At 46.9% G+C, this 24125-nt stretch overlaps 1 protein-coding gene across 22 annotated transcripts in view; it reads right to left on the bottom strand.

Annotated features, from left to right (window-relative positions):
* The window catches only part of LOC743350 (general transcription factor II-I repeat domain-containing protein 2B), a 62818-nt gene extending 38920 nt beyond the window's left edge, over positions 1-23898 (bottom strand). For 13 of the 22 annotated variants that reach the window (XR_008536408.2, XM_024357884.3, XM_054655762.2 and 10 more), the window contains exons 1-4: positions 23519-23898; positions 21254-22433; positions 7208-7311; positions 3752-3890 (exon numbers count right to left, since the gene is read on the bottom strand). Coding sequence is in view for 20 of the 22 variants with exons in the window: in XM_024357884.3 (XP_024213652.3) it covers positions 3752-3890; positions 7208-7311; positions 21254-21734 (724 nt within the window). In the remaining 2 variants the exon portion in view is untranslated. The remainder of the gene's footprint in view (positions 1-3751; positions 3891-7207; positions 7312-21253; positions 22434-23518) is intronic. The other 9 variants (XR_010158523.1, XM_016945233.4, XM_016945234.4 and 6 more) reach the window with 1 other exon arrangement.
* Positions 23899-24125: the final 227 nt, after the last annotated feature.

Here is a 24125-nt window from a genome sequence, read left to right as displayed (position 1 = left end):
AATCAAGGAAGGGAAAAATCTGTATACTAAAACAATAAAACACTGCTGAAAAAAATTAAAGAAGACAGGCTGGGCGCGGTGGCTCACGCCTATAATCCTATAATCCCAGCACTTTGGGAGGCCAAGGCAGGCAGATCACTTGAGGTTAGGTGTTCAAGATCAGCCTGGGCAACATGGCGAAGCCCCGTCTCTACTAAAAATACAAAAATTAGCTGGGTGTGGTGGTGCATGCCTGTAGTCTCAGCTACTTGGGAAGCTGAGGCAGTAGAATCGCTTGAACCTGGGAGGCAGAGGTTGCAGTGATCTGAGATCAAGCCACTGCACTCCAGCCTGGGCAACAGAGCAAGACTCCGTCTCTCAAAAAAAAAAAAAAAAAAAAAGAAAGAAAAGAAATTAAAGAAGACACAAACAAATGGAAAGACATCTCATGTTCATGGATTGGCAGGCTTAATATTGCTAAGATATCTGTATTACCAAAAGCCATCTACAGAATTATTGCAATCCCCATCAAAATCTCAAGGGCATTTCTCGTACAAATTAAGAAATCCACTCTAAAATTCACATGGGGCTGGGCGCGGTGGCTCACCCTGTAATCCCAGCACTTTTGGGATGCTGAGGAGGGTGGATCATGAGGTCAGGAATTCAAGACCATCCTGGCCAACATGGTGAAACCCTATCTCAAAATACAAAAAAAAAAAAAAAAAATTAGCTGGGCATGGTGGCATGTGCCTGTAATCCCAGCTACTCGGGATGCTGAGGCAGGAGAATGGCTTGAACCGAGGAGGCAGAGGTTGTGGTCAGCCGAGATCTCTCCAGTGCACTCCAGCCTGGGCGATAGAGCAAGATTCTGTCTCAAAAAAAAAAAAAAAAAAATTCATATGGAACACCAAGGGACTCTGAATAACAGAAATAATCTTGAAAAGAGCAAATTTGGAGGTCTCATACTTCCTGATTTCAAAACATATTATAAAGTAATCAAAACAGCATGATACTGGCATAAAGACAAATAGATCTACGGAATAGAGTAGGGAGTCCAGAAATAAACCCTTGACCAAATATTTAGCATGCATGCCAGGTGCAGATCTCAGCTACTTGGGAAGCCAAGACAGGAGGATCACTTGAGCCCAGGAATTTACGACCAGACTGGGTAATATAGCAAAACCCTGTCTCAAAAAAAAAAAAAAAGGCTGGGCACGATGACTCACGCCTGTAATCCCAGCACTTTGGGAGCCAGAGGCAGGCGGATCACCTGAGGTCAGGAGTCTAAGACCAGGCTGGACAGCATGGGGAAACCCTGTCTCTACTAAAAAATACAAAAATTAGCTGGGTGTGGTAGCAGATGCCTGTAATCTCAGCTATTTGGGAGGCTGAGGCAGGAGAATGGCTTGAACTCAGAAGGTGGAGGTTTCAGTGAGCCAAGATCATGCCATTGCACTCCAGCCTGTCCGAAAGGGCAAAACTCTGTCTCAAAAAACAAAAACAAAAACGAAAAACCTGCGGCCATAAAAAAGAAAGAAATCATATCCTTTGCAGCAATGTGGAGGCAGCTGGAGGCCATTATCCTATGTAAATTAATGCAGGGACAGAAAACCGAATACCACATGTTCTTACTTGTAAGTGGGAGCCAAACCTTGGGTACACATGGACATAAAGATGGGGATGGGAACAATAGACACTGCTGGCTCCTAGAGGAAAGAGGGAAGTGGGGGCAAGGGTTGCAAAATGAACTATGGGGTACTATGCTCACTACTGTACCCCAAACCACAGCATCACACGATATACCCATGTAACAAATCTACACGTGTGCCCCCCGAATCTAAACTAAAAGTTGACATTATTAAAAGAAAAGAAAATATAAAAAGATTATCACACCAATTTCAGAACAGTTTCATTACAAGATGAATACTAGAGAAAATATTTGCGACAACAAAATTAACATGCAACTATGAATCTCAAAAAAATCTACAAGTAAATTTCAATGATTAGAAATTCAACTGGCATCTGACATTAATGAATTGAGAATACCCTTCTTGTGTATCAATTACATACTGTATTATTTAAAGATGGCTTCATTTTTTAATCTGTCTTCTTGATAGTGGAGACCTTAATTTGGGATCTCGGAAGTAAATTTGAATCAATCTATCACTCAATTCTCCCCTCTCTCATCTCTCTCTCTATCCATTCATCTAATCTATCTATATACATATATATATATATAATTCCTGTCTCCCTTATCTATCTATCCATCCATCTAAGCTATCTATATACATATATATATAATTCCTCTCTCTTATCTATCATCTATCCATTTATCTAATCTGTCTATATACATATGTATATAATTCCTCTCTCTTATTTATCTATCTACCCATCTATCTAATCTACTTATACACACACAGACACACACACACACACTTTATATACCCTCTGCCAATCCATAGAGACCCCTCTCTCTGTACATACACACACACACACACACACACACACACACCCTTATACCCTCTGACGAACCTTTCTGATTTTTATCCTTTCATGGTTACAAGGAATATTAAATTGCTATATCAATACTTGGTAAATAACCTACAGTGTTAGAGATTACCACCATAAAAGGTGTAGTTTTTTGTCTGGTTTTGTTTTGTCTTGAGACCGGGTCTCGCTCTATGGTCCAGACTGGAGTGCAGTGGTGTGATCACGGCTCACTGCAGCCTTGACCTCCCGGGCTCAAGAGATCCTCTCACCTGAGCCTCCTGAGTAGCTAAGACTACAGGCGAGTGCCACCACGCCCATCTAATTTTTTTTGTATTTTTTAGTAGAGATGGAGTCTTGCCATGTTGCCCAGCTTGGCCTCAAACTCCTGAGCTCAAGTGATCCATCTGCCTTGGCCTCCCAAAATTTTGGGATTACAGGAGTGAGCCACCGAGCCTGGCAGAAGGTGTAGTTTTTAACACTGCAGAGTAGTTCCTTGACATATGGCCACATATGCTCACTCACACTGGATGCTTGCAGCACACCCTGGCATATTGAAGGCTCTGAAATTGCCATACTAAGAAAAGGAAAAAACGGCCAGGTGCAGTGGCTCACACCTGTAATTCCAGTACTTTGGGAGGCAGAGGTGGGCAGATCACTTGTGGTCAGGAGTTTGAGACCAGCCTGGCCAACAGGGTGAAACCCTTTCTCTACCAAAAATATAAAAATTAGCTGGGCATGGTGGAAGGTGCCTGTAATCCCAGCTACTCGGGAGGCTGAGGCAGGAGAATCGCTTAAACCTGGGAGGCGGAGGTTGCGGTGAGCCAAGATCGCACCACTGCACTCCAGCCTGGGTGACACAGTGAGACTCTGTCTCAAAAAGAAAAAAGAAAAAAGGAAAAAAGGAGTAATTGTATAATGGCTATTAATAGGCAGTAATACACAATAAGCTCTGAAAAAGCTTTTCCCCCTTCCTTTGGAAAGTACTAAAGAGTATTTTGTAAAATGGTGTTTATTTTAGGAATTAAAGATAATTTGTTCTATGTCCTTGAAATTTATTCTAATAAACCAGAGTACCGCTGAGGACCTAGTATAAAATAAAATGACCATTTGTCTTGGACTCTGCAGTGTTAAGCAGTGTTTATTTGGTAAGCTGAATCCAAGAAGATGTGTTAGGATCGTTTCTAGGAGAATGCTTATGATAGCTTAGAAGGAAATACTGTGGAAGTCTTGCCTGCGATCCTTTTGAGATTGGGAATACAAAGGATAAAATTAAAACACCTACAGTATTTTGCAAAATCTTTCTGAAAATCCGTCCTGGCATTAACAAAAGCGCATCCTCTCTCGGTTCCGACGACAAACACGTCTGTTTCGTACACTGCGATGCAGGCCACTTCTGCCTTGGACTTGGCCAGTTCTTTACACTGAAACAGAAACAAAAAGCGATGTATTATCTACAAGGGCAGATCCAAGTTTGTGGGGCCTGGGAGGCCTGATTTAAGAATACAAAATTAGGTAGCAAAAGGAATATTTATTTATTTATTTATTTTTGAGACGGAGTCTCGCTCTGTCACCCAGGCTGGAGTGCAGTGGCGCAATCTCGGCTCACTGCAAGCTCCGCCTCCCGGGTTCATGTCATTCTCCGGCCTCAGCCTCCTGAGTAGCTGGGACTACAGGCGCCTGCAACCACGCCTGGCTAATTTGTGTGTGTGTGTGTGTGTGTGTATTTTTAGTAGAGACGGGGTTTCACCGTGTTAGCCAGGATGGTCTCGATCTCCTGACCTTGTGATCCGCCCACCTTGGCCTCCCAAAGTGCTGGGATTACAGGTGTGAGCCACTGTGCCCGGCCAGGAATATTTATTTAGAATGAGAAAAATCACTGAGAAAGGAAACCAAAAGAAATTTATCAAGCAAACACCATAAACATCATAAAACCCAAAGAACATATTTTTATTGACTGCCTGACATGGATCTTCCAATATGCCTTTTCCCTACATTTTTGGCTGCAGACTTTCTGGTTACCTCTTCATATATACCTTTTTTTTTGAGATGGAGTCTTGCTCTGTCACCCAGGCTGGAGGGCAGTGGTGCGATTTCGCCTCATTACAACCTCCGCCTCAGACTCCCATGTTAGCTGGGATTAAAGGTGCCTGCCACCACACCCAGCTAATATATTTGTATTTTTAGTAAAGACAGGGTTTCACCAAGTTGACCAGGCTGGTTTCAACTCCTGACCTCAGGTGATCCACCCTCCTCGGCCTCCCAAAGTGCTGGGATTACAGGTGTTGAGTCCCCATGCCCAGCCGAATTTGTTTATTGTTTATCTCCCGAGTAGGATATAAGATCTCTGTAAGGGGGACCTTCTCAGGTCTTGTGACTCCAGTTCCTAGAAGAGGGCCTTGGCTTAGGAAGTGCTTCATGGATATTTGTCAAATGAAAGGAATGTGATCAGTTCTTAAACAATGTCCCTGGGGAAGATATTTCGAGTTTTCTTCAAACAGATCCTAATGCTTTATTATTATTATTATTATTTGAGAGAGGGTCTTGTTCTGTTACCCAGGCTGAAGTACAGTGGTGCAATCCTAGCTCACTGCAGCCTTGATCTCCTAGGCTGGAGCAATCCTCTTGCCTCAGCTTCTCTAGTAGCTGGGACTATAGGCATGTGTCACCACGCCTGGCTAATTTTTAAAATTTTTTATTTTTCCTTTTTTTTTTTTTTGAGACGGAGCCTTGCCCTGTTGCCCAGGCTGGAGTGCAATGGCGTGACCTCGACTCAGTGCAACCTCTGCCTCCCAGGTTCAAGCGATTCTCCTGCTTCAGCCTCCCAAGTAGCTGGGATTACAGGCATGTGCCACCACTCCTGGCTAATTTTTGGTATCTTTAATAGAGACGAGGTTTCACCATGTTAGCCAGGCTGGTCTCGAACTCCTGACCTTGTGATCTGCCTGCCTCGGCCTCCCAAACTCCCAAAGTGCTGGGATTACAGGTGTGAGCCACCGCGCCCGGCCTAAAAATTTTTTTTAGTAGACAGAAGGTCTTGCTATGTTACCCAGGCTGGTCTCAAAACTCCTGAGCTCAAGTGATCCTCTGGCCTTGGCCTCATGAAGTGGTGGGATTACGGGCATGAGCCACCCTGCCTACCCCTAATGCTTTCTTCTAAAATTAATTCCAACTTTTTTTTTTTTTTTTTTTTTTTTAGAGTCAGGGTCTTGTGCTGTGCAGGCTGGAGTGCAGTGTCATGATAGCTCATGATAGCTCACTGCAGACTTGAACTCCTGGGCTCAAGCAATCTTTCCATCTCAGCACCCCAACTAGCTGGAACTATAGCACCATCCCCTCCAGCTAATTTTTTAAAAATAGTCTTGTAGAGACAAGGTCTCACTATGCTGCCCAGGCTGGTCTCCAACTCCTGGCCTCAAGCCATCCTCCCACCTCGACTCCCAAACCGCTGGGATTACAGTCTGACTATGCTAATTTTGATCACTTGAATGAGGTGGTGTCTGTCAGGTTTCTGCACTGTAAAGTTACTGATTTTCCATTTTTAATCAATAAATATCTTCTGATCAGGTACTTTGGAGTTATGTAAATTTCTCATCAAATTTTCACCCACCAGGTAAAGTTTACCTTTTGGATGTAAATAGATATATATAAATAGGCTGTTTACTTTTTTTTTCTTGAGACAGAGTCTCGCTCTGTTGCACAGGCTGGAGTGCAATGGCACAATCTCAGCTCACTACAACCTCCGCCTCCCGGGTTCAAGTGATTCTCGTGTCTCAGCCTCCTGAGTAGCTGGGAATACAGATGCCCGCCACCACGTCCCCCTAATGTTTCTATTTTTAGTAGAAATGGGGTTTCACCATATTGGCCAGGCTGGTCTCCAACTCCTGACCTCAAGTCATCCACACACCTTGGCCTCCCAAAGTGCTGGGATTACAGGCGTGAGCCACTGCACCTGGCCTATTTACTTTTGAAATTAGATTTTTAAAATATTCTCAAACATGGTAACAAAGGTTACCATTCATTACATTTCAGATCTGGTCTGGGAAGCTTAAGTTTATATAATTGCATCCATAATGTAATATACAAATACATAAATAATCTGACAAGCCCATTACCGTCTATAAAGGATACCCTTATATAGATGTCAGGCAGGAGGCAAACATCTAAAGTGATACTGAAGCAGCCGGACACGGTGGCTCACGCCTGTAATCCCACCACTTTGGGAGGCCGAGGTGGGCAGATCACCTGAGAGTAAGGAGTTCGAGACCAGCCTGGCCAACGTGGTGAAACCCCGTCTCTATTAAAAATACAAAAAATAAGCCAGGCGTAGTGGCCGGTGCCTGTAATCCCAGCTACTTGGGAGGCTGAGGCAGGAGAATTGCTTGAACCTGGGAGGCGGAGGTTGCAGTGAGCCGAGATCATGCCACTGCACTCCAGCCTGGGCAGCAGAGCAAGACTCTGTCTCAAAAAAAAAACAAAAATTAGCTGCATGTGGTGGCTGGTGCCTATAATCCCAACTACCCGGGAGGCTGAGGCAGGAGAATTGCTTGAACCCTGGAGGCAGAGGTTGCTGTGAGCTGAGATTGCGCCACTGCACTCCAGCCTGGGCGACAGAGTGAGACTCTGTCTTAAAAAAAAAAGAAAAGAAAAAAAAGAAAAGGGATACTGAAGTGTTTCATGATTCTGTCATTTCGACAATGATCCATCTATGGAATGTCAGACAAGTGTCAGGCTGTCTCACCATGGATTCGAGGGCAGACACGAGGAATGTCACCACCATCCTGGTCTCTGAGGAGGACTCTTCTTCAATAGGCAGGGTGGACACTGCTACCTGGGCCATGATCCCTGTGCAAGAGAAGCAATAAGAAAGTGGCAAAAATTCAGAGTCTGAAACCCACATTTAGAGATGTGAGGGTGCTCACCAAAGATCTAGTTCAAACTTTCCTCTCGAGATGAAGAAACTGAAATTTAAAGGCATTTAGTGACTTGCCCATGAGCTCCTGAATAGTAATGCTAACTTATTTTATTTTATTTTGTTTTATTTTATTTTATTTTATTTTGAAACAGGATCTTGCTCTGTCACCCAGGCTGGAGTGCAGTGGCGCAATCACAGCTTACTGTAACCTCTGCCCCCTGGATTCAATCAGTCCTCCCATCTCAGCCTCCCCAGCAGCTGGGACTACAGGTGAGCGCCACCACGCCTGGCTGATTTTTGTATTTTTTGTAAAGACGGAGTTTCGCCATGTTACCTAGGCTGGTCTCAAACTCCTGAGCTCAAGCAATCTGCCTTCCTTGGCCTCCCAGAGTGCTGGGATTATAGGTGTGAGCCACCACACCCAACCCTGCTAACTCTCTTTCTTTCTTTTTTTTTTTTTTGAGACTGAGTTTCACTCTTGTTACCCAGGCTGGTGCAATGGCACGATCTCAGCTCACTGCAACCTCCACCTCCTGGGTTCAAGTGATTCTCCTGCCTCAGTCTCCCAAGTAGCTGGGATTACAGGTGTCTGCCACCACGCCCAGCAAATTTTTGTATTTTTAGTGGAGACGAGGTTTTGCCATGTTGGCCAGGCTGGTCTCGAACTCCTGACCTGAGGCGATCCGTCCGCCTTGGCCTCCCAAAGTGCTGGGATTACAGGCGTAAGCCACTGTGCCCAGTCAACTTTCTGTTTTAGAAACTGTTTATTTATTTAGACACAGGGTCTTGCTCTGTCACTCAGGCTGGAGTGCAGTGGGGCAATCTCAACTCACTGTAGGGTCCGAAGCAGCTGGGACTACAAGCACACTCCAGCAAACCTGGATTTTTTTTTTTTTTTTTTTTTTTTTTTGTAGAAACAGGGTTTTGCCATGTTGCCCATACTGGTCTTGAACTCCTGGTCTCAAGTGATCCACCTGCCTCGGCTTCCCAAAGTGCTGGGATTATAGGCATGAGCCACCATGCCCAGCCCTTTTTTCTGGAACAGAGTCTTGCTCTGTCGCCCAGGCTGGAGTGCAATGGTGCGACCTTGGCTCACTGCAACCTCTGCCTCCCAGGTTCAAGCGATTCTCCTGCCTCAGTCTCCCAAGTAGCTGGGAGTATAGGCTCCCACCACCACGCCTGGTTAATTTTTGTATTTTTAGTAGAGATGGGGTTTCACCATGTTGGACCAGGCCAGTCTCGAATTGCTGACCTCAAGTGATCCACTTGCCTAGGCCTCCCAAAATGCTGTGATTACAGGCGTGAGCCACTGCACCCAGTCTTTTTTTTTTTTTTTTTTTTTAAGACAGAGTCTCATTCTGTCGCCCAGGCTGGAGTGCAGTGGCACGATCTCCGCTCACGGCAAGCTCCACCTCCCAGGTTCACGCCATTCTCCTGCCTCAGCCTCCCAAGTAGCTGGGACTACAGGCGCCTGCCACCACGCCTGGCTATTTTTTTGTATTTTTAATAGAGACGGGGTTTCACCATGTTAGCCAGGATGGTCTCGATCTCCTGACCTCGTGATCTGCCCGCCGCGGCCTCCCAAAGTGCTGGGATTACAGGCGTGAGCCACCTCGCCCGGCCCGCACCCAGCCTTTTACATTTATTTTTATGCTAACTTTATAGAATATATTTTCCACTAAACCTACACATGGCCTCCCCGTAAAACAAACTCAGGTATTATGTGAGAGGAGCATGCTGTTTCCCAGATGAGGAGAGGCGGATTTGTACCTTATTGATCCCATGATGTTTAGTCAGATTTCAGCATGGTTGTGACAGCTACCACACTATTTCACTTACACATAGAAAGGATATAATGGGTTTGTGTGCTAAAGATAGGAAGAGAAAATTCCTTTTTTCCCACTTCCCTTCGGACTTCTGTCTCCTAAAAGCTCACTCTAAATTTTGCCAAGATTTTTTTTTTTTTTTTAAGCTTTTTGTTTGTTTTGTTTTTAGAGACAGGATCTCACTCTGTCACCCAGTCTGGAGTGCAGTGGCACAATCATGGCTCACTGCATCCTCCAACTCTCAGGCTCAAGTGATCTTCCTGCCTCACCCTCCCGTGTAGCCCCAGCTATGTTTTGCATATGGGACTGCAGGCATGTATTACCAGGCTCAGCTAATTTTTTAACATTTTTTTGTAAAGATGGGGTCTTGCTCTATCGCCGAGGCTGATCTCAAATTCCTGGGCTTAAGCCATCCTCCTGTGTCGGCCTCCTTAAGTGCCGGGATGACAGGCATGAGCTACTGTGCCTGGCTGATACATTTTGCCAAGCTCTAAATGAAGTTAGCTTTAAGAAATTTCTTTGAAAAAAATTCTCTGAAATCTTAAAAACAACTTTTTGAAATGGAACACGCAAATTAAGTACCTGTCAGCTACCATCATATCCCTCCAATATTTGGCTTAATTCTATTTGTAAGCAAAAGATAAACAGATCAACATGAGTGTGCATGCGGAAGGAAGACAGAAGATTTTTCTATTGAGTTTCACTCTTGTCGCCCAGGCTGGAGTGAAGTGGTGTGATCTCTGCTCACTGCAACCTCTGCCTCCTGGGTTCAAGCGATTCTCCTGCCTCAGCCTCCCAAGTAGCTGGGATTACAGGCAGGCGCCACCATGCTCAGCTAATTTTTGTATTTTTAGTAGAGACGGGGTTTCATCATATTGGTCAGGCTGGTCTCAAACTCCTGACCTCAGGTGATCTGCCCGCCTCAGCCTCCCAAAGTGCTGGGATTACAGGCGTGAGCCACTGAGCCCGACCAAAACTGAAGATTTAAGGGAGCTAAGTGTGGAGGTCACATGCGGTTATTTGGAAATATTCACAAAGGTCTCTTTCAGATCACGTGGTTTGATTTCTTGCCCACTTGAATGTGGTGCGGCCACATGACTTTCGTGGACTGAGGATGTCAGGGAAGTAACTTCATTTTGCCACACTCTCTCTTCCTCCTCGGTGGTCACTGGGAACTTTCCATATGGAACCACCACAGCAGCCTGGGTTCCAGATTGCAGACAACGTGAAACAGACTCACAGCCAACGCATAACAGACTTTTAGTGCAACCAAGAAATAAGTCTTTGCTCCTTTAATCCTCCAAAGTCTGGTGTCGTTTGCAACCACAGCACACCCTAGCCAGTCTGGACAGTTACAGAAGGTTGAAAAGAAATTCTAAAAATGCAACTATCTACCAAAATTCTTTGAAGACACTCGAGGATCCCTTAGAGTTATCATCTTTCTGAGAACATTAGCTATGCTGAACCAGTAGGATGCAAATTGTTATCGTTAAAAATTTTTATAAATCTCTATATCTCTATTATTATTAAACAGAATGGTAGGGGGAAGGGAGGGATAGGGAAAGATTTGTTTGTTTGTTTGTTTGTTTTTTGAGGTGGAATATCACTCTGTCACACAGGCTAGAGTGCAGTGGCACGATCTCAGCTCATTGCAAACTCTGCCTCCTGGGTTCAAGCGATTCTCCTGCCTCAACCTCCCGAGGAGTTGGGATTGCAGGCGTGAGCCACCACACCCAGCTAATTTTTGTATTTTTGGTGGAGACGGGGTTACACCATGTTGGCCAGGCTGGTCTCGAACCCTTGACCTCAAGTGATCCGCCCGCCTCGGCCTCCTAAAGTGCTGGGATTACAGGTGAGAGCCACCATGCCTGGTCTGTTTTTTTTTTTTTTTTTTTTTTTGAGACAGCATCTTGCTCTGTCACCCAGGTTGGAGTGTTACCACAGTTCAGTGTAGCCTCGACCTTCTGGGCTCAGTTGATCCTCCCATTTCAGCCCCCGGGTGGCTGGGACTACAGGTGCATGCCACCACACCTGGCTAACTTTTGCATTTTAGTAGAGACGGGGTTTCACTATGTTACCCAGACTGGTCTCCAACTCCTGGGCTCAAGCGATCTTCCTGCTTCTGCCTCCCACAGTGCTGGGATTACAGGTGTGAGCTACCGCGCCCAGCCAGTATTGTTTTTCATAGCAAAGACTCTGTTCTGGCAACAGAGCTGGAGTCAGAAAAAGCAGCCTCAATTGCCTCTCCGCTTTTTGGCTAAGATGAAGAGTAGCAAAAGCGGCATCCAGCCATGAGACGCGTAGGTCCTAGAAAGTCTTTTCTTGAGCATTCTAGATTCCACTCACCAAGCAAATGCACATCAAAGAATATGTAACGGCAAAGGCGTGTTAAGTTCCCATTCACCAGAACACTCCCTTAGATCATGCTCCATCCTGATTCTTTTGGAAGCTCAGAGAATTTCCATTCGTATCTTTATTTTGTCTTTAGCATCCCCGGGAGAGAAAAGGGCGTAGAAGTATTCTCATTTTACAACTTAGCAAGTTGTCCAAGCAAAGCTAGAACATACACCAGGACAATTTTTGCCTAGTGCTATTTCCACTTCTTCACACCTTCAATTGCCATTGATCTATGATGTCATCACACTCAATGTGTATTAAGAAATGGTGCCGGCGTGGTGGCTCACGCCTATAATCCCAACACTTTTGGAGGCTGAGGTGAGCGGATCACTTGAGGTCAGGAGTTCGAGACCAGCCTGGCCAACATGGTGAGACCCCCCCTTCTCTACTAAAAATTAGCTGGGCATGGTGGCAGACACCTGTAATCCCAGCTACTCCGGAGGCTGAGGCAGGAGAATTGCTTGAACCCAGGAGGCGGAGGTTGCAGTGAGCCAAGATTGTGCCACTGCCCTCCAGGTGGGGCAACAGAGTAAGATTCCGTCTAAAAAAAAAAAAGGGAGATGCCACAGCAACAGCCCAAGGGGCACCCCTGGTGATGAAGGTCCTATGTCTTTTTTTTTTTTTTTGAGACGGAGTTTCGCTCTGTCGCCCAGACTGGAGTTCATGATCTCTGCGCACTGCGCCCAGTGGCATGATCTCTGCGCACTGCAAGCTCTGCCTCCCGGGTTCACGCCATTCTCCTGCCTCAGCCTCCCGAGTAGCTGGGACTATAGGCGTGTGCCACCATGCCCGGCTAATTTTTTGTATTTTTAGTAGAGACGGGGTTTCACCATGTTAGCCAGGATGGTCTCGATCTCCTGACCTCGTGATCTGCCCACCTCGGCCTCCCAAAGTGCTGGGATTACAGGCGTGAGCCACCGTACCCGGCCGGTCCTATGTCTTTATCATAACTTTCAGGGCATGCAGCAAGCCCTGCAGGATGGAAGGCACCCCGGGGACGGCGACCCACGGGCCTTCTCTGTGCTTCCTGCTCTCTGGAAATGGGTGCATCCGGGTCACATCAGAAGTTCACTGTTCTTTGCTTGTCCCGAGGTTCCTTCCTGGGACAGTCCTTAGTTGAGACTATTCATGGAGCCTTCCCTGCACCCTTCACTTGGGGACGGCTCCATCTCTTCTCTCCTCTTCCCAGAAAGAAACTGCCATCAGGAGGTGGCATTAATTAACAACGAACACCAGAGGAGGCATCGGGCCAGGCAGGTGACGCCAGCTTAGGAAGCACCTGATGCACTGGTCCCCACGGGACCACACGCCAGGAGAGCCGCGGGCTGTACTCAGGCATCTTGTCTATTGAAGAAGATACTAAATCAACTGCTTATTTATTTATTTTTATATGTATTTTTTGAGACAAGGTCTTACTCTGTCACCCAGGCTGGAGTGCAGTGGTGCGATCTCGGCTCACTGCAACCTCTACCTCCCAGGTTCAAGCAATTCTCCTGCCTCAGCCTCCCGAGTAGCCGGGATTATAGGCACCCGCCACTGGGCCCAGCTAAGTTTCTATTTTTTAGTAGAGACGGGGTTTCACCATGTTGGCCAGGCCGGTCTTGAACTCCTAACCTCAGTTGATCCACACGCCTCAGCCTCCCAGAGTGCTGGGACTACAGGCGTGAGCCACCATGCCCAGCCTTATTTTATATATATATATATATATATATATATATATTTTTTTTTTTTTGACATGGAGTCTCACTCTGTTGCCCAGGCTGGAGTGAAATGGCATGATCTTGGCTCACTGCAACCCCTGCCTCTGGGGTTCAAGCAGTTCTTCTGCCTCAGCCTCCCAAGTAGCTGGGATTACAGGCAGCTGCCACCATGGCCGGCTAATTTTTTGTGTTTTTAGTAGAGATGGGGTTTCATCATGTTGGCCAGGCTGGTCTCGAACTCCCGACCTCGAGTGATCTACCTACCTTGGCCTCCCAAAGCCCTGTGATTACAGCCATGAACCACTGAGCCTGGTCAGCTTTTTTATTTCTAAGAGTCAGAGTCTCACAATGTCACCCAGGCTGGAGTGCAGTGGCTCGATCATGGCTCCCTGCAGCCTCCAACTCCTGGACTCAAGCCATCCTTCCCCCTCATCCACACTGGGATTACAGCTGTGAGCCACTACACCTGGCTCAATCAACTATTTCCTATGAATGTTTCACTTCTGACCTTTTATGAATCCCCTCAACTTAAAATCCAAAGGAGTCACATATTATGTAATTCCATTCATATTAAATTTCTAGAATAGGGAAATCTATAGGAACTGAGAATAGATTAGTGGTTATTTCAGGTTGATAGCTAAAGGGTAAAAGGCTTCAGAGTGATGAAAATGTTCAAAAATTGACTGTGATGGCCGGGCACAGTGGCTCACGCCTGTAATCCCAGCACTTTGGGAGGCCGAGGCGGACGGATCACGAGGTCAAGAGATCGAGACCATCCTGGCCAACTTGGTGAAACCTTGTCTCTTCTAAAAATACAAAAATTAGCCGGGCATGGTGGCGCACGCCTGTAGTCCCAGCTACTCGGGAGGCTGAGGCAGGAGAATCTCTTGAACCCGGGAGGCGGAGGTTGCAGTGAGCTGAGATCCCACCATTGCACTCCAGCCTGGGCAACAGAGTGAGACTCCGTCTCACAAAAAAACAAAACAAAACAAAAATTGACTGTGATGATAGTTGTACAACTCTGTGAATATATTTTAAGAAACCACTGAACAGTACACTTTATTTTTTTTAATTTTCTTTTTTTTTTTTTTGAGATGGGGTCTTGCTCTGTCTCCCAGGCTGGAGTGCAGTGGCACAATCACAGTTCACTGCAACCTCTGCCTTCTGGGTTCAAGCGATTCTCCTGCCTCAGCCTCCTGAGTAGCTAGGATTACAGGCGTGCACCACCATGCCCAGCTAATTTTTTGTATTTGTAGTAGAGATGGGGTTTTGCCATGTTGCCCAGGCTGGTCTTAAACTCCTGACCTCAGGTGATCCACCCTCCTTGGCCTCCCAAAGTGCTGGGATTATAGGTGTGAGGCACTATGCCCACCCCTATTTTTTAAATTTTTATTTATTTTTTCTGACAGGGTCTCATTCTGTCACCCAGGCTGAAGTGCAGTGCCATGATCATAGTTGGAGTGCAGTGGTGTAATCACTGTAGCCTTGACCTCCTGGGCTCAAGCAATGCTCCTGCCTCAGCCTCCAGAGTAGCTAAGATGACAGGCATGTGCCACGACACTCAGCTAATTTTCTATTTTTGTAGAGAGGTCTCACTATGTTGCCCACGCTGGTCTCAAACTCCTGGGCTCAAACGATCCTTCCACCTCAGCCTCCCAGAGTGTTGGGATTACAGGCATGAGCCTCCGTGTACAGCCTGAACTGTACACTTCAAATGGGTGAACTGTATATGAATTGTATCTCAATAAAACAGTTTTTATCATATTTATTTATTTGTTTTTGAGATGGAGTCTCACTCTGTCGCCCAGGCTGGAATGCAGTGGCACGATCTCAGCTCACTGCAACCTCCGCCTCCCGGGTTCAAGCAATTCTCCTGCCTCAGCCTCCCAAGTAGCTGAGATTACAGGCTTGGGTCACCATGCCTGGCTAATTTTTTGTATTTTTAGTAGACACAGGGTTTCATCCGTTGGCCAGGCCAGTCTCAAACTCCTGACCTCAAGTGATCTGGCCTCCTTGGCCTCCCAAAGTGGTGGGTGACAGGCGTGAGCCACCGCGCCCAGCTAAAGAGATTTTTAAAAATCAAATAAGATCAAAGAGAGGTTGGATGGAAAAAAAGAAAATTAACATGTACTGAACTACACTCTATGCGCCGATCCTTTTACGATCACCCAATTTAAAACCTACACACCCTCCAAGGGAAATATTATTTTCCGTGAAAGGACACAGAGAGCATGGGAGCCTGCTGGTGGGTGTGCAGATGGTTTAAGGAATGGCAGAGGCTGCAACCGCAGTGGAGGAGCAGAAAGGCAAACAGAAGAAAGGCCCCATGAGGGGAAAATAAGATGGGTGACCACATGTCCCAGGTGGGACAGTCCTAGTCCACGCCCGCCCTGCCAGTGAAATTATTAACAATGCTCCCTTCATTCTCAAGTGCCTGGAAGATGAATTATAAGATATTTATGTATGGGTTGTTGTGTGTGAAATGCACACACAAAATTACTAGAATCATGGCACCCCGCGTCCTTAAAACAACCTCCAAACTCAGAGAGGTCTCTCCCTGACGCCGACCAAAAGGCAATCAAAACACTGATCTCTTAACTCAATGCTTAAGTCTGTGTACTTTATTTAGCATGAAGAAAAATGGTCAAAACAATCATGCAATCCATTTCCTGTGAAATAAAAAAAAAAAGTTTTAAATAAAAATTCTTCTTTTTTTTTTTTTGAGACGGAGTTTTGCTCTTGCTGTGCAAAGGCTGGAGTGCAGTGGCTTGATCTTGGCTCACTGCAACCTCCGCCTCCCAGGTTCAAGCGATTCTGCTGCCTCAGCCTCCTGAGTAGCTGGGACTACAGGCCCGTGCCACCATGCCCAGCTAATTCTTTGTATTTTTAGTAGAGACAGGGTTTCACCGTGTTAGCCAGGATGGTCTTAATATCCTGACCTTGTGATCCACCCGCCTTGGTCACCCAAAGTGCTGGGATTACAGGCGTGAGCCACCACTCCTGGCATGCCCAGCTAATTTTTGTACTTTTAGTAGAGACGAGGTTTCCCCATATTGGTCATGCTGGTCTTGAACCCCTGACCTCAGGTGATCCACCTGCCTCAGCCTCCCAAAGTGCTGGGATTACAGGCATGATCTACCACGCCTGGCTGAAAATTCTTTTATCTGATGTAAACTAGACTAGATGAGGATTATGGTTTATTTATTTATTTATTTATTTATTTATTTATTTATTTATTTTGAGACGGAGTCTCGCTCTGTTGCCCAGGCTGGAGTGCAATGGCGTGATCTCAGCTCACTACAATCTCCACCTCCCTGGTCAAGCGACTATCCTGCCTCAGCCTCCTGAGTAGTTGTGACTACAGGCGCCCGCCACCATGCCCAACTAATTTTTGTATTTTTAGTAGAGATGGGATTTTGCCATGTTGGCCAGGCTGGTCTCGATCTCTTGACCTCCTGATCCACCCGCCTCAGCCTCCCAAAGTGCTGGGATCACAGGCGTTAGCCACCGTGCCTGGCCGATTTTTTTTTTTTTCTTTTTTGAGACAAGGTCTCACTCTGTCACCCAGGCTGGAGTGCAGTGGTGCACTCTCAGCTCACTGCAACTTCCCCATCCTGGGCTCAAGCAATCCTCGTGCCTCAGCCTCCTGAGTAGCTGGGACCACAGGCACGTGCCATCATGCCCAGCTCATTTTCTGCATTTTTTTTTTAAATAGGAGGTTTCACCATGTTGCCCAGGCTGGTCTCAAACTCCTGACCTCAGGTGATCTGCCACCTTGGCCTCCCAAAGTGTTGGGATTACAGGTGTCAGTCACCTGCCTGGCCCCTGTGAATTCTGACATATATAAAGTTACATAGGTAAAATTAAGGTATAAAACAGTTCTGTCATCCCCAGAATATTATACCACAATAATCCCTAAACAAGCTCTGATGTCAAAAGTCTGCTTTTTTACAAAAAAGAAAATAAAAATAAAAACACAAACAAAAATAGAAATAAAAAAATTGAAAAAACCGAAGAATAAAATAATAGGCAGGATGATACCAGGTGGAATTCAAAAAAAGATACTATCAGTTGGCGTCAACTATGCTACCAGTAATCATTTAAAAAACAAGTGTTTCATAATAATTATTATCATTTTTTTGAGGCAGGGTCTCACTCCGTCACCCAGGCTGGAATGCAGTGGCGCAATCACAGCTCACTGCAGCCTCTGCCTCCCTGGGCTCGGATGATCTTCCCACCTCAGCCTCCTGAGTAGCTGGAATACCAGGCATGCGCCACCATGTTCAGCTAATTTTTGTATTTTTTGTAGAGACGCGGTTTCGCCATGTTGCCCAGGCTGGTCTCGAACTCCTGGGCTTAAGTGATCTGCCTGCCTCATCCTCCCAAAGTGCTGGGATTACAGGTGTGAGCCACCGCGCTGGGCTGAGTGTTTCATAATTATTGTGCTTTCTTTGCATTTTGTACATAACAACAAATGGAGGCAGGAATGTTGTCTTTTATATTTTATGATTTGGAACACAGCATGCATTAATAGAAAATTGAAAATAATGAAACATGACTATAAGCCAACACTGTGTTTCCTGTCCCAAGTACATTTTCCTGAGAAAATTTCACTGCACTCTAATAAAGCTCAAAAATCCTTCACCATAAGAACTTGTACCACAGAATAAAATCTCCCAAAGCCGATATAGTTATTAACCATTTTTTTACTCACATCTGAAGTGCCAGCACCATTTACTGAGATCACAGATTTTTACATAGTACTTAACTTTTTGCTCTTTTATTTTGAGATGGAGTCTTGCTCTGTGGCTCAGGCTGGAGCGCAGTGGTGCAATCTCAGCTCACTGCAACCTCTGCCTCCCGAGTAGTTGAAATTACAGGTGCGTGCCACCACATCTGGCTAATTTTTGTATTTTTAGTAGAGACTGGGTTTCACCATGTTGGCCAGGCTGGTCTCGAACTCCTGACCTAAGGTGATCCGCCCCGCTCAGCCTCCCAAAGTGCTGGGATTACAGGCATGAGCCACCGTGCCTGGCCCTTTTTGCTCTTTTAAAACTGTAGATGTAAACTCCAAAAACTTCCAAATCTCATTTTGTCTTCCCAGCAATGCTGGAGGCGTTTCTGTCCTTCTAGTGTAATATTTTACTAACGAAAAGCAAATACCTAGAACAATCTCCAGCCTACAGGTCAAATCCAGACCGCAGCCTAGTTTTGTAAATTAAGCTTTGTCAGAACACAGTCACATTCACTTGTTGACATCTTGTCTACAGCTGCTTTCCTGCAAAGGAAGGTTTGCATGCATGTGACAAAGACCCCATGTCCCCAAAGCCAAAAATATTTACTATCCTTACAAACAAAGTTTGCCCATCACTGATCTAGAATCTGTATCTATCCCTTACAACCTTTCATCATTTGGAATGTCATCCACTTCCTTTATGAAAACTCTGAAATCTTGAAATAGAGGACTGGTTTATTTTTAAAAACTGTTTCTAGATTTTCCTTTCCAAAGATTAATTTTTCAGGTTTTAAAGGGCTTAGTTTTTTTGTTTTGGTTTGGTTTTGAGACAGAGTCTTGCTCTGTCCTCCAGATTGAAGTGCAGTGGTATCATCACAGCTTACCATGCGCCTGGCTAATTTTGACTTTTTTTTTTTTTTTTTTTTTTTGTAGAGACAAAGTTTCACTATGTTGCCCAGGCTGATCTTGAACTCCTAGGCTCAAGCGATTCTCCTGCCTCAGTCTCTCAAAATACTGGAATTATAGGAATGAGACACTGTGCCCAGACCTGGGACTTGTTTTCTGTTTTGTTTTGCTTTTTTTCTTTTGAGATAGGGTCTTGCTCTATCACCCAGACTGGAGTGTAGTGGCATGATCATAGCTCCCTGAAGCCTGGGACTCCCAAGCTTAAGTGATCCTCCCACCTCAGCCTCCCAAGTAGCTGGGACCACAGGCGCACACCACTGTACCCAGCTAATTTTTTGTTGTTGTTTTTTGTTTGTTTTGTAGAGACAGAGTTTTGCCATGTTGCCCAGGCCAGTCTTGAACTCCTAGACTCAAGCAATCCTCCCACCTCAGCCTCCCAAAGTGCTAGGATTATAGGCGTGAGCCACCACACTGAGCCGCAGGGCTTGGTTTTAATTAATAAATTCTACCTTCTTCACAGCTCAGCCTACAAGTACAAACACAAGAGTACATGTTTCACCATTCAACAAAAATGTAATGAGCACCTGCGATGTAAAAATGTATACTAGTAGCCAGGCGAGGTGGCTCACACCTGTAATCCCAGCACTCTGGGAGGCTGAGGCAGGTGGATCACCTGAGGTCAGGAGTTCCATATCAGCCTGGCCAACATGGTGAAACCCTGTCTCTACTAAAAATCCAAAAAAAAAAAGGACAGGCGTGGTGGTGGGTGCCTGTAATCCCAGCTACTCGGGAGGCTGAGGCGGGGAGAATTGCTTGAACCCGGGAGGCGGAGGTTGCAGTGAGCCAAGATCATGCCATTGCACTCCAGCCTGGGCAACAAGAACGAAACTCCATCTCAAAAAGAAAAAAAAAAATTAGCTGGGCATGGTGGCACGCACCTGTAATCCCAACTACTCAGGAGGCTGAGGCAGGAGAATCTCTTGAACTCGGGAGGCAGAGGTTGCAGTAGGACGTGATTGTGCCACTGCACTTCAGCCTAGGTGACAGAGCAAGACTCTGTACCCTCCCCCCCCCCCAAAAAAAAAGTATACTGATGGCAAGGAGTGGAGGGGAATCACAAGCAATACAGTAAAAGGAGCCAGACACCCATGAAATGGCCTCAGGGCATGTAGGAACGCAGATGAATCCACTGGGAGTACAAGAGAAATGAAGGGCCAGGACTCTCCCCCTTATCTTCGGCAGACTCATTCCAAGACCCTCAGTGGATGCCTGGAACTGCAGATAGTGCCAAACCCTAAATCTATTATGTCCTTTTTCTTTTTTGAGATGGAGTCTCGCTCTGTCGCCCAGGCTGGAGTGCAGTGACGCGATCTTGGCTCACTGCAACCTCTGCCTCCCAGGTTCAAGTGATTTTCCTGCCTCAGCCTCCCAAGTAGCTGGGGGTTACAGGTGTGCACTACCATGTCTGGCTAATTTTTGTATTTTTAGTAGAGACAGGGTTTCGCCATGTTGGCCAGTCCGGGCAACATAGTGGGACCAGCCTGGCAACATAATGGGACTTCACCTCTACAAAAAAATTAAAAATTAGCCAGGTGTGGGGGTGTATGCCTGTGGTCCCAGCTACTCAGGAGGCTGAGATGGGAGGATTGCTTGAGCCCAGGAGGTCAAGGCTGCAGTGAGCTGTGATCCCACCATTTCAACAGGGCGAGGCCCTGGGCAAGACTCTGTCTCAAGAGAAAAACAAAGAAGGCCTGCCGGGTGTGGTGACTCATGCCTGTAATCCCAGCACTTTGGGAGGCTGAGGTGGGTGAATCAACTGACATCAAGATTTCGAGACCAGCCTGGCCAACATGGTGAAACCCCGTCTCTACTAAAAACGTAAAAATTAGCCGGGCGTGGTGGTACACGCCTGTCATCCCAGCTACTCTGCAGGCTGAGGCAGAAGCATGGCTTGAATCCGGGAGGTGGAGCTTACAGTGAGCCGAGATCGCAACACTGCACTCCAGCTTCGGCGACAGGGCGAGACTGTCTTAAAAAAAAAATAAAGGCAAAGGTGACAGGTATGGAATTTTCAACTTGCATCAGGTCAGCAGCATTCAATGTTTTGGATTTTGGAACGGTTCAAATTTTGGATTTTTGGATTAGAGATGTTCAACCTGTACATACATACCTACGATGAATTTTAATTTATAAATTAGGCACAGTAAGAAATTAACAACAACAATAATAAAATAGAATATCAAGTACTGTAATGTTATGTGAATGTGATCTCTCTCTCTCTCAGTATAACTTGTTGTAACGTACTTACCCTTCTTCTTCTTCTTGTAATGATGTGAGAATCTATGCCTGAATCTGTGTAACCATCCCTTACTCGCAGTAAATGGCTTGGTGTCAGTTTCAGAGCATCCCTTGCTGAAGTCTTGGTATAGGCTCAAAGCTTTCTGGCGCAACATGTTGCTGTCAATGGGAGCACGTTTTCTGTTCATCTCTTCCACCCACAAATGCAGTGCCTGTTCCATCTTAACTAAGCACTTATCACGCACTGTGGCCGTCACTTTAGCAGTTGGAGGTGAGACAGCAAAACTAGCACGAATTTCTTTTTCCTTCTTCACAATTTCACGGATGGAAGATTCATTCTTCCCGTAGATCTTAGCAACCTCAGCATAGGATTTTTTGTCTTTCCTGATTAAGTCGAGAACTTTCACCTTTTCACTTAGAGGAAGCACTTTACGGCTTCTCTTTGGCCTATCCAAATTCCCAGCATCACTACTCTTGTGCTTTGGGGCCATTATGACGGAAAATAAGGGTGACTTGAACACATACACTGGGACACTGTGACGGTCGATCTGATAACCGAGCCAGCTACTAAGTGACTATGGGTGTGGAGCGTCCACAGCGTGGGGACGCTGAACAAAGGGGACGATTCACTGCCCAGGCTGCACAGCGCGAGATTTCATCACAGCGTGCAATTTAAAACTTACGAATTGTTTATTTCTGGAATTTTCCATGTAGTATTTTCAGACCACGGTTGACCTCAGGTAACTGAAACAGCGGGTAAGGGGGGACAACTGTACTTCCAGGTTCTGCAGCCTGAGAATGAGAGAAGGGACTGTGCAGGCTGAAGGCGTCGGGGAAGAGCCAGGGCCCTGGGGAGCAGACGTCAGGGACTAAACTGGAAGGCAGGCAGGAAGAACCGTGACCCACTCCAAACCGCCACTGAAGATTGATCCCAACTGCAAGCCGGTGCCAAGCCCCGCGTCCACGGAAGTCACACAGCCTATGACGCCTTCCTCTCCAAATGGAAGCAAAGAGGAGAAGAGGCTGCTGGAGTCTTCAATTGCAGCCGTGAGCAATCTCCAACTGGCCAGTTTCCAAGCTTATATCTAGACATCTGCTTACTTCAAATTACCAGCACGAAACTAAAACATGATTTTTTTTTTCCTTAAAACACAAAGCTTGGCCCAGCAATTCCAGTCCTTGGTATACACCTATGAGAATTGAAAACAAATGTCCGCACAAAAACGTGTACACCAATGTTCATAGCAGTATTGTTCATAACAGCCAAAAGGTGGAAATTACCCAAATAGCCATCAATGGATGGAAAATCAAAATGCTGTGTATTCATATCATGGATTTTTATTCAGCCATAAAGAAGGAAAGAAGCCAGACACACAAAAAGCTTCTTGGGATGATTCTATCCACACAAAATGTCCAGAATAGGCAAATCCACGGAGACAAAAGTGATTGCCAGGGGCTGGGGATAGGGACGGGGTGGGGACCGGGGAATGACGGCCTAATGGGGTTGGAGTTTCTTCTCCTCGGGTGCTGAAAGCGTTCTGCAATTAGTGGCAAAGGTTGCACAGCTCTGTGCACTGAATTATTCACTCTTAAAACGTGAATTTTACAATGGATCTCAACGAAGCTGTTATTAAGAAACAAGAAAGCTTGGGCTTGAGGGATGGAGAATACAGCCTTGCGAGCCTTTTTCCCCCTAGAACTCGAAACCAGAATTGCAACGGGAAATTCCCGGGCCTCGGCCTTTTTCCTTGGGAGTCTGGATTGGTTTTCCGCCAACAAACAGATCCCCGGAGGCCGTCGCGAGGACCATACCCACGGACAAAACCCACAACCTGGGCCTCTGGGCAACGCGTGACGTCAGGGGGCGGATCCGGGGCGCAGTTGCCTGGTAACAGCGGCGGCCCCCGCCCCCTTATCTAACCAATCAAGCGCGTCTGCACGCAGCGCGAGCGCCCCACGTACGACGGGCCGAGCGTGGCATCACGCACACCCCCGCTCGGCCAATCAGGAAGGAGAGGGATGTGCGCTCCGTGCGTACGACCATTGCCCCCGCGGCAAGGCTTCCCCGCCCCCACCCTCACACCTCTGGTCCTGCCAGCAGGGATCGGGGTTCGGGGGTGCCTCGCCTTGGGGCGCCGGGGTGTCCCGGGGGGCCACCTCCCGCTGCGGCCGGGCGGCCTCCCTTCCCCAGGCCCTCAGGAGGAGGACGTTCCGAAAGGCAACCCGCCCTTAATGGCGGCGTCGGCGGCGTCGGCGGCGGGGGCGGGGTACGCACCTGAGGGCGCTGGGCCGCGCCGGGCCGGCCGCGGAGTCCGAGGCCTGGGCCACCGGGGAGCAGCCGATGGCCGAGGGCGGCGGCCGGGAGCCCCGCGCGGGGGACGAGCACGCTTCGGGGCGTGTGGGTGGCGGCCGAGGCCCCTGCTCGCCACTCGCCCTCCTTTTTCTCTTTCTTTCTTTCCCCCCCTTTTCCCCCCTTTTTTTGTTTGCTTCCTGGAAGGCAGCCTCGACTCGTGTGTCCGCAGCGCCCCAAGTGGGAGTCGCCGTTTCCGGTGCTGTCGAATCCAATTTAGCCGCGCTGTGCATTTGCTTGGAGGCGTGCAGCCCCGTCCCGCGAGGTCCAGACCCCCTCAGCCATCGCTGATTGTGGGATGGATTGCTGGCGGGGCCTTTCTCACTCCGGACACCGCCCCCAAACGTGCATGCAGTTGCTTGCTGTTATTTAATTTTTTTTTTTGAGACGGAGTTTGGCTCTTGTTGTCGAGGCTGGAGTGCAATGGCGCGATCTTGGCTCACTGCAACCTCAGCTTCCCAGGTTCAAGCGATTCTCCTGCCTCAGCCTCCGGAGTAGCTGGGACTACAGGCGCCCGCCACCATGCCTGGCT

This window comes from Pan troglodytes, chromosome 6 (genome assembly GCF_028858775.2).
Source record: "Pan troglodytes isolate AG18354 chromosome 6, NHGRI_mPanTro3-v2.0_pri, whole genome shotgun sequence".
Taxonomy (NCBI): domain Eukaryota; kingdom Metazoa; phylum Chordata; class Mammalia; order Primates; family Hominidae; genus Pan; species Pan troglodytes.
This window is presented reverse-complemented; position numbering and strand designations above follow the sequence as displayed.